Consider the following 11,268-nt stretch of genomic DNA (forward strand, 5'->3'; position numbering starts at 1 on the left):
GGCGGTGTAATCAGATACCATCAAGCATTATCGGGCCGAGGACAATTCGTGGGATATGTGGCATGATAAGTGAGCGCGAGGGGATTAAATTTCATTGAATCACATAATTAGGGCTGAATTGAGTAATTCTAGTGGCCTGCTAATGGGTTGTTATCAACGCAATGTAATATGTAACCTTAAGCTTAATCTTACGTGAGGTAACATGGAGAAATTTGTTTCAAAATGAACATACTTTTTATAGTTTTGAAAGCACATGAAATCACACGGAATATCCGGTTTCGAGAGGTCGAACATGAATTTATCACTGTCTTTACGACAGTCATCGAGAAGAGTATCCGGTCATGCGTGTGATTTTGCGTTTACTCACGATGACTCGATGAGTTTTAGATGGAAAGTATGGATAAAACCTTCAGAGCTAAAGGGAGGGAGGATGATACACAAAAGGAAAAAAGGAAATAATGATTGATGTTGATGCCTATTGCAAGCAATTATTGAATTCTGGTCGATCAAAGGTCGCGACGATTGATGCACAGATAAAACATAGCCCTGTAACCTAATAAATATGATTTTTTGTTTACCCTTTTTTCCAGGAATTGCCTGCGACGGATCGCCAGACACGATGACCAGGAATTCTCTAATCAAAGCATTCTCAACGCCATGGAAAAGTTTGTTAAGACAGTCAATGCCATGGATGAGACGATACTTGTGCCGTGCCGACTGATGGATAGGAAGGTAAGGATTAAACTTTACGTTTGCTCACATTTAATCCTTGACGCGGACACGGCCATCTGATAGGGATGTTTATGTATTAGGTGTACAAGTACGACTTTAAGGCTTCTTTGATAAAAAAGACATTCGTTTTTAAAAATTACAGCTATTGCTATTTTATACAGTCAACTCTCCCTAATTCGATGTTTTGTATCTCGATTTATTCCGTAACTCGATGGATTTCACGATTCCTTTGATTTATTTTCTTCTCTTCATAACTCGATACCTTTCTAACTCGATGGTCCCTTGGATATCGAGTTAGGGAGAGATGCTGGTAGATGTCTGGTTATTTCGAAGCGATCCAGTTATCAGGCAAATTTTTTTATTTCTTCGTAAAATCGGAACCGCTCTTCTGAAAGGGTCGTAGCCATGGACCCGAACAAATGGTAATCTCAGGGAACAATATCTGCGTGTGATGCAGAACTCCTAGTTATCTCTTTCTTTATAATTCTTGGTTGATACTTGAATATGTGGTCTGGCGTTGTCATGCTGTAAGAAGCTCTTGTCGTATTTCTTTCCCAATTCCACTCGTTTTTCTCCAGAGTTCTGTTCGAGTGGGTTTATTATAGTCACCAGTGACGTTTTCAGACGCTAGGTGCTACTAATTTTGTGTCTTGATTTTTTTTCGTTGGCTGTCCAAAATCCAGACTTTTTTCATCCAAATAGAAAAAAAATGTTTTTGAATCTTTTAAATTAGTTTACACACATATTTACCTACACTTATGATATATTTTTTGTTAGTTTCAAAAGTCAATCGATGAATATCAGCTGTTCCTTTATGTGAAAAAAAAAATTAAACAGTACGATATATCTATATATATAAAAATGGAGTGATGTCTGTCTGTCTATCTGATTCTTATAGACTCGCAAACTACTGAACCGATCGACATGAAAATTGGTATGTAGGGGTTTTTGGGGTTTCTATGATGGTTAGACAGTCCTTCCCCCACTGAAAGGGGGGGCTGCCATACAAATGAAACACAAATGTCTGCATTACTCGAGAATTAATCAAGCAAATGAAACCAAATTTGGCATGTGGAGGTTTTAGGATGCAATAAATGTTTCTATGGTGATAAGATACACCTTCCCCCTCTCTTAGAGGGGACTGCCATACAAATGAAACACAATTTTTTGCATTACTCGGAAATTAATCAATCAAACGAAACCAAAGTTGGCATGTGAAAGTTTTAGGGTGCAATAAATGTTTCTATGATGGTTAGACAGTCCTTCCCCCACTCAAAGGGGGGGCTGCCATACAAATGAAACACAAATTTCTGCATTACTCGAGAATTAATCAAGCAAATGAAACCAAATTTGGCATGTGGAGGTTTTAGGATGCAATAAATGTTTCTATGGTGTTAAGATACTCCTTCCCCCTCTCTTAGAGGGGGCTGCCGTACAAATGAAACACAAATTTTTGCAATACCCGAGAATTAATCAAGCAAATTAAACCAAATTAGGCATATGGAAACTTTAGGGTGCAATGAATGTTTCTATGGTGGTTAGATACCCCTCCCCCCTCTCTTAGGGGTGGCTGCCATACAAATAAAACACAAATTTCTGCATTACTCGAGAATTAATCAAGTAAATGGGCGGGACGAAGTTTGCCGGGTTAGCTAGTATAAAATATAAAATATGAAATATAAAAAAATAAAATTAATATACATAAATATACATCGTGGCCAACATTTACATCAGATAACCTTTAACAAATAAATGACAAAGTTTGATTTTTAATCCCCAATAATAAATTAATTCCCAATTTTCCTGTGTTTTTTTTCCTGTAAACTAAAAACCAAACGCTTAAAAAGCATCTTTCACGAACTCATTTATGAATTGCCGTTAGAAATCCTTTGTTTGAATAACACCCATACCTCGCTTTACGGCGTAGATACGTTCCTCAAAACTCGGCCGCAAAGCGAAAAGCCGTATAAAGAATCAATCACTTTTCAAAAAACTTTTTTTTCGATTTACTTAAAACTCAGCCGTCAAGGCTGTGCGACACAAGTAAATGAAGTCCGATTGAGCTGATATTTTGCATATGCTAGTTTTTCGTTCGAATCAACATTTTTAGGAAAGTTCCATTTGAAAATTCGGGATGACCATTTTCATTGGCACTCTGATATAAAGCTACCTGGATATATCGACATCGAAAAGTTTTTTTTGCCGTTATAGAGAAACATTTTCGGCTGTAAATCGAAAACGTGCCTCAATTGAAGAGCAGTTGTAGCGAAATGCCGTATAAAGAGCGGCCGTATAGAGAAGTATGGGTGTATTAACAAATGTCTTATTTTGTTTAAGTTTTGTATAGTTGTTAGAAGGGCCCGAAATCTTCGAAGGTGAAAAATGAGGACCGACTCTACTCTCAGTAGCTTCGCTTCGACTAGAACTGCTTCGGCAGTTGCCGCCAACAAAAAATGACTTAACTAGAAAATGAATTGACTAGCGAGGATGACTGGCGAACTAGTCCAGTCAGTGGTTACTTCAACTGACTCGACTAAAGAATACAAATCTGCCTCTTCATTCAACTGATTTCAATCCACATTTCCATTTCCCCCTGATACTAATTTTGTACCCGCATACGCACGTCCATATAAAGAGGAACGAAAACTTGATTCCTGATGCAAAAAAGTAGTTATCCCATTAATGGACGGTTTTTTTTCCTACCCATCGTGCACTCAAACCAACGAACTTAGACATTTATCAAGTATGTTATAAAGGTCCTCGCATTAGTATTAGTTAGTATTAGGCGTGCAAAATAGCGCACACACACTGCACGCTATTTTATACGTGTGAGTAGTTTTGGTGTACGCTACAAAAAAATCTAGCTCACCTGTAGCGTTTGTCAAACCACGGTGAACTCAAACATCGATGCATGCAAACGTGCATGGGAGAGAGAGAGAGGGATGAATTCGTTTTGGGGGAGGTCACTTCAAAATGCAATTTGACTGGGAAGAATGGAATGATATAGTCGAGTTGGTAGAGGGAGATAGCGACTAAACGCCCGACTGACTGTTCAGTCGTTTTGGCGGAAAAACTGCGGGAAGAACCAAAAGTCGTTTACCGACTGACTATGGATATAGTCAGTCGGTTAGTCAGCCGACTATCCTCAGTTGACTATGACTATGCCGCGCCCTGGTTGTTAGAAAAAAAAGTTGACCTAGGAACTAGGATATGACACATTACACAGCAGCCATTTAGGCGTAAAAGTATCCCTTCTGTTCTTCCATTGTTCTGTTAGACCACCGGACAGCTTAGATAGTTGATTAATCATTGTTGTGTTATTTATAGCATTACAGCCGTTTCTTGCAGAGCAGAGCAGTTGTATGGATGAATCGATCTTATTTCGACCGTGGATCGATCTCCATCGCTGATGATTGCTACGTGGACGTTGTTATTCTACACAAAGATGGTCAATTGAGGGCCCTGAGTGATTCCACCAAACGAAATTGCACTGGAGCGTAAGCTATAAACACATTCAATACGAGAATTTCTCAAATCCAACCCATGTACCCGTGTAGCCTAACAAACAATGAGATCTATTGCATTCTTGGCCTCTTCCGCTTCCACGCAGAATAATCATATATTATCACCATCAAACTGGATATAAGACACTTCTATCGACCCTCGAAAATGCATAAATAAACAAATAACTTTTCTCCGAGTGGGAAGTTGCTCAATTGGAATGGTTGAAATGGTCAAAATTTGGCTAACTTAAATTTTGACGTATTTCTTTTTAGTGTACATTAAAAAATCACTAACGTACCTCATTTTGTAGATGTGTGCGTGTAGAATGATGCCTCTTTTTTATTTTGATGTTTGATGTTTAATACTGTTTAATGATTAATATTTGAAACACAGTAAAAGGATATTGGAATAAAAGGTTGTTAGAATTTTTTTCCGTGAAATATGTTCATTCTGCGATGCTTGTATGTATTGTAGGATGTTTGTAGCAATGTGTATGTAGTGCCTTTGAAGAAAAAAAATCAACCTTTTTCGAAACGATCGTTTTTAAAATATCAAATTTTAGTTTTTAAAATGCATTTTTCGGTGTATGACTTTTATATGTTTTACTTAAAAATAAAATAAATATATGCCAGGGATCATCAAATTAATTTTATTCATGTTTTTACTTTTTACACTTTTGCATATTGAAGTGTTATGGTTTCATTAGAGCTGCTATCAAACCTTACTGATAGCTCTTTATTTCTGTCCCTACTCTACTAACTTTTATTTACTTTGATGGCCGACGGATCGTTCACCGGTCTAGGGCTTAACGAATTAGAGACATCCAGCTTCGTTTGTCTTGGGCAGCCGTTCTCCAGTCACCTCGTACACTAGCAGATCGTGCATACTCTTCCACCGCGCACATCCACCGAGGGCGAGGCTTACCATGAAGTCGACGGCCTCTTCCTGGTTCTCTGTTGAAGATAGTTCTGGCGGCTCTCTCGTCAGGCATTCTGGTTACATGTCCAGTCCACTGCAGTCTGCCACGCTGTATTACCTTCACTATATCAGCATGTTTGTATACCTGGTACAACTCGTGATTCATGCACCTGCGCCACACTCCATTTTCCAATTTACCGTCAAGTATCGATCGCAGACCTTTGCGCTCAAAAACTCCGAGCACTCATCGGTCAACTTCCTTCAGCGTCCATGCTCCATGTCCGTATAGCGCCACCGGTAGGATCAGCGTCCTATACAGCGCTAGTTTTGTGTGAGTTTGCAAACTACGGGACCTAAACTGGTTACGTAGTCCGTAGAAGGCCCTGTTCGCAGCTGCAACTCGGCGTTTCACTTCACGGCTCATATCTTTGTCACAAGTCACAAGCGTACCAAGATAAACGAATTCATCAACCACTTCAAATCGATCCCCATCAATCTCCACTTCAGTACCAACATCACCGGAACCTCCACGCTCTCTGCCAGCTACCATGTACTTTGTGTTGGCAGAGTGTGTGATAAGTCCCAACCTCGCCGCTTCCCTCTTAAAAGGCCTGAAGGCCTCCTCCTATTTTTGGAAGGAGATGCCATTTTGAGTTATATCGATAGAAAAATTAAAAAATTTCAAGCCCTCCTCAAGAGAAAGTTTTTGGGGAAATAAAATATACCAAGTTGTATTGAATGAATTTTCTGCCTATTCGTTGTGGGTATAAAAACATTGGTCACCTAAGCAAGTGTGCATACTGCAAATCTAAAAAAAATAGACTACTTTTTGAAAAGGATCAGAGATTTTTTTTCTGAAATTTTTACAAAAAAATCTAACTCAAAAACTATAAGACCTACAAAAATGTTGGTCAAAGAAAGAGATGCAGGATTTTTTTAAAATTTCATCTAACATTATCATTTTTTTAAATGTACAAAATAAATAAATGAGAATTCATTTTTCGTAAAAACGTAATTTTTTTCAAAATCCTCAAAAAATTATATGAATAACACACACAGTAATAAACAAGTCATCCGTACATCGGAAGATGAACAGGAAAAAGATTTAAAAAAAAAATCTTTTCCTGTAGAAGTGTCCATCTTCCAAAATTTCTAATGGATATATCCTACAACTGGTCTCAATGCCCGATCGATTCGAAATGTTTTTTTGATGTACATATTTATTGTTTAGTTGCAGTTGCGGTTGTTCATAGAATGGCGTATGCATTGCCGTGCTTTTAAAGTTCGAAAATTCGATCATTGCGTAATCTTGTACGTCCGAATTGAATAAATTTATCCTAACATGTAGCATTAATCAATCCCACATTCGTGCCATCATTAGCTTCAGGCTTGCCATTCAGAATGTGTTGCTTCTTCGATATCCAAATATCCGGATTGTAATTTCGTGAACCATTTCTGACACTGGCATTCCGGCAACGCAGGATGATTAAAAAAGTCAAATTTTCTCTTGCTTGGACAGCAGATGTGAAGTGGAGTTTGAAATTCATTGTTTACAAATAATGAGTAATTCCACTACGTCTCAAGGCTTGATATTACACAAGTGATTCATGTTCAATGTGACAACACATGCACTTATTGCATGCGCGTCTACTGACAAGTTCTCGAATGTGGATATATAATTATGATTCAATTTGTAACCGAACTTACGACAAACAGAAATGTTTAATTACCAGCAAACACTTTACTTGCAAGTTCAACTGAAATGAAGAGAGTGTACACGCGTCATTCGAAACAAATCCTCGAAAATACCTACCACCTCTTGATTACATTGCGCCTCCATATCACCACAGATCGTCACGTCTGATGACGTCTCGTCGGTGTCGCTCCCATCCAACGATGGATCAGAGTTATTCGCTCCAGCAGGCTTACATCATTCGTGTTCACCGGCGGTGGTTTTCGTTTCGTTTTGCGGAGATACTTTTCTAAATGGGATGGTTGCAATTCGGAGTGTTACGCGACGCAGTCGATTGCAAGTCAAAACTTAACGTTGCCATTGTCGTAATATCGATCAAGCAGAAAACTCTGATAGTATTCAAAGGTGATTTCATCTTTTGATTGAAAATTTATGACTGTGGTACAATTAGTCCGTTTTTTGCCTTCAATTCGCCTAATGGTCTATTCTGATATCATAAAAGAAATTCCTTCCTAGAACTACCCAAAAGATTATTCGTCCCGCTCAAACCTTTGTAGGGGAATGATGACGGACCATCATCATTCAATGTCTCATTAATGGTTAATCTTAGAAGAGTGGCGGACCTACGCCACTGCTGCGTAGTATTATTGACTTAACTTTGATTTGTACTTTCCCGAAACTGCTGCGGAATTATACGCTTTGTTTGTGCTTTGAGTGGCAGATTTTCATAAACAAGAGTGGCGAGAACTCCGATCGATTCGATCGTGATTAAACATCTTTCATGTTGTGTGATCAGAACTACCAACCATTAAATGCATTGTTCACCCAAATATAAAAGATAAAACAATGAAACGGCTTTGTCGTTTGTAACAGATTTGCTTTGGTAATTCCCGTGAGAAACCATCACGACTTGTGTCTTTGCAAAGACTCCATTTGTTTTGAACACAATTCGTTCATCTCGACAGATAGACGTTATTTCCCAGAACGAAAAAAACACAAAAAAATCACCTGAAATTGTGTGCCAAACGACGCTGATGAGCTTGGGAGGACTAACACTAATAGAAAACTATATTTAAAAACGATGCGATGCGTCAAGTGTTTTCACTTTCAACTCGAACTAATGGTTTTCCCCTTCTGTGTCTCATTCTCCCTTCCTTCAGGTTGGTGACTCCACTGACACAACGCCCCCCGTGGAACCGAAGCCACATTCCTACTACAGCAAAAAATCCAGCAAAGCGTCCGTCCGGGATGCCCTGAACACATCTGATCTGTTCAGGCTGTACAATATGCTCAACATGGTTAAGGTGGATCTGCTGTGGGGTCGACAGGATTCCGAGGAGGGCTCCGAAGCGACGTCGGCTGCCGCTTCGTCGGTGGACAAACTGAACAAAGACGAAACAACACAATATAAGCAGAAGTCGACATCGCCTGCTCCATCACAACAGCAGCCAGCATTGGATCACAATTCAAACAGCAGTCAAAGCGATTCGGGTAGCAGCATAAAGGGTCACATCCGTCGACCCAGCACAGTGTCTGTGTCCTCTGCGAATAGCGTAAGCACACTGAGCGATTCCGACAGCGAAATCAGCGCCGAGAATGATTCGGGAATCGAGTCCGAGAGCAACGCGGACCAGGATAAGAGCACGGAGCTGGCCAAACAGTTCCGAACCCATCTGCTGGGACTCTACCGATCGCTGGAACAGATGACGGAGGCTGCCAATTATCTAACCGCCAGATATCAGAGCGATGTCGGGCCGGTTTAATTGGGGTGATAGCTGTACTGACCAGAAAGAGAGAGAGAGATAAATAGATATGTAATAAGGTTAGAAGGAGAATGTTTCCCCGGTGATGGCGGAATGACCCCGAGACCACTAACTAATACGCAAGCGTTAGAAAACAGACGAAAAACCAATTCGCTTTAAAACAGAACAAAAAAAATATATTCATTCAAAACAAAACAAACAAAAACTCAACAAGCAAACATATATTTCGGTGCATGCGAGTGCGAATGTCACACACAAAAAAGCTTGTATTTTCTTTTTTCTAATAGGTTTTTTCGTTCAATCTCTAGGGTCATTCATAAGTGAGGGTGCGTGTGTGTATGTGCGCTAGGGATCAGAATGAGTGCGTGAGTCTGCTCACGCGTATGGAACTTCTTTCTAATCAACGCGCATATGTGCGCATGGACGGATTCATTGCCTTCTGTGGCACCGAATTCACTCACTCGGATTAGAATGAACCATTCGAGAGTAGAAGAAGTGCGCGGTGTGGAATGATGGCACGCACATAAAAAATGTTTCATTGTGTGTTTGGCTCATTTGATTGCGCTTAGTTTTTCATTTCCTCTCTCGTTTTAGTCGTTAGAGAGCGTCAGAGGGCGCGCTGTATACTGAAGGGAAACTAATACATATATTTAACTGAAAAATAGGAGAAGGTAGAAAGATTATTTATTGTAAAATAATTGAGGAGCCGTGTTTGGAACACTTTTCTGATTTTTTTTGTTTGCTCATTATTAGGTATGTGTGCTAGGGCTTGTGAACAAACAGGAAGTGGGGGGTAACAATAGGATCAGGATCATAGCGTGGAGATCATTTGCGAATAAAGGAAAAAAATGTGTTTTGAGATTATGAAAATAATTTAAGCAAACGGCATATGATGGAGTGGAAAGTAAAGTTTAGTAGGAAAGGTAGTAATCGAAATTCACAGTGATACAGTTGATGCATGTTATCTCGTAAAGAGAAAAAAAAGTTGTCCGAGCGAGTGCAAGTAAGATATTATTTCTTCATGCAGAGGTGAGCTTTGTGTATATTTGTTCGCATAGTGTTTTGGTTTGCTTGATTAGAAATAAATGAATCGCCATCGTAAAAAATCGCGAACGGCAAAATATGGTGGTAAGATTTCTGTAAGCTTCTGAAATGAACTTCAACATTATGGTGGTAGTAACTGGATTCGTTAGCCTAAGCAATAGCTACTTGAAGGACCAATTTTTTACGGTACGCGCCCTAAATTGATTTTTGCTAAGCATTATTCGTTTTCTGCTTATTTCGAATTGGTTCCAAAAAATATTTCACTAATTGCTCCATTCCTTTACAACAAATTCCTTCTTTTCTTCTAGAAAAAAAGCCCGATAAAGTGAGCCAATTGCATCGGAATCAATACTTTCCATTTTTGCTATTTGTGGAAGTTGATCTTTTTCTTCTTCCAACGCGACAAGAGTGGAAGTCGAGAAAAAGATCTCACGAACCCTTATGTGAATTAGGATTTACTTTCGGTGTCAGGTTCCGAGAGTTAACGACTCGATTCGTTGTGATGAGTACACCATGAACCAAGTTAATAAATTTGGAGTTTTATCGCTGGTGAGTGAGGTGAGGAAAAAAATAAGGGCAACGTATTTTTGTCTTATTACTTTTACAGAGTACCGATTCATTCCGTTAATTTTAATGAACTCTAATACATAGTGAAAATCTCTTCAATTAAATAAAAAAAAACAAAAGTAGAAACAATACACAAATTAGGCGGGCAGCTCGGCTTGGATGAAAACCACTGAAAACGAGGACGAGTCCCAATAAAATATTTCAATCAAATATCACCTTTGAATATTCCTCATAGCGAAAAGCATTCAAGAAAGTCAGACATAAACTGTGTAAGGATTTCATAAGTAGCAGAGAGGAGAGAGCATACAATACATAAACCAATCAAGAGAGAAACATTGAGTAAAGCAGAAAAGATGTTAAAACAATATATTTCAATAATAAAACAACAAGTGTCTGGAAAAAAATATCTACGGGCGTTTTCATTTTCCGTTTATATAAAATATTGGTTGGTTTCGAGAAAATCCAGAATACCACAGCAACTGATATGAACAAATCGATAATATCATGCGCTCCTAATTTGGTTGGTTTGGGTGTAAACCTTACAAATCCAACATAGGCATTGTTTGTATAAGCTTTAATTGAGTTACGCTGCATTCAAGTCATGTAAATATGATAATAAATTTGTGAATAATTTAAACCACGAGTGTTTGTGTGTATTTTATTACCCTCTTCCTTTTGGAAAGATAGAATTTTGTATTCAAACTGATGAAGTTATCCAGCAATAGTTGATCATCGATGACTGTTCGCGTTGTCCACATGTCACCACCTATTTGTAGCACTGATTGACGGCCAATTATTATGCAAATGACGACCAGTGCTGTCGAACTGCCGCTTGATTTTATGGATTGTCCTCAACAGTAAAGTATTGCGATACATTCATCTGCTGGAAGCTTCTATTCTATTCATATTGATTCTAGTGAAACATTCCTGAATAAAACGTTTTCCTACAGGGAGAATCTCATTTATACAAGTTTGGTTAATTTTCTTGTTTGAAAATACATTTACCACCTTCTTTAAATAGAATTTATTCAGAAGATGAATATACGA

The 11,268-nt window shown here is 38.7% G+C and overlaps 1 protein-coding gene across 1 annotated transcript in view; it reads left to right on the forward strand.

Annotated features, from left to right (window-relative positions):
• Positions 1 to 10,864, forward strand: part of LOC129767217 (uncharacterized) — a 67,927-nt gene extending 57,063 nt beyond the window's left edge. The window contains exons 2-3 of the mRNA XM_055767871.1: positions 591 to 732; positions 8,008 to 10,864. Of these exons, the coding sequence (XP_055623846.1) occupies positions 591 to 732; positions 8,008 to 8,610 (745 nt within the window). The 3' untranslated portion in view covers positions 8,611 to 10,864. The remainder of the gene's footprint in view (positions 1 to 590; positions 733 to 8,007) is intronic.
• Positions 10,865 to 11,268: the final 404 nt, after the last annotated feature.

This window comes from Toxorhynchites rutilus, chromosome 2 (assembly GCF_029784135.1).
Source record: "Toxorhynchites rutilus septentrionalis strain SRP chromosome 2, ASM2978413v1, whole genome shotgun sequence".
In the NCBI taxonomy this organism is placed as follows: domain Eukaryota; kingdom Metazoa; phylum Arthropoda; class Insecta; order Diptera; family Culicidae; genus Toxorhynchites; species Toxorhynchites rutilus.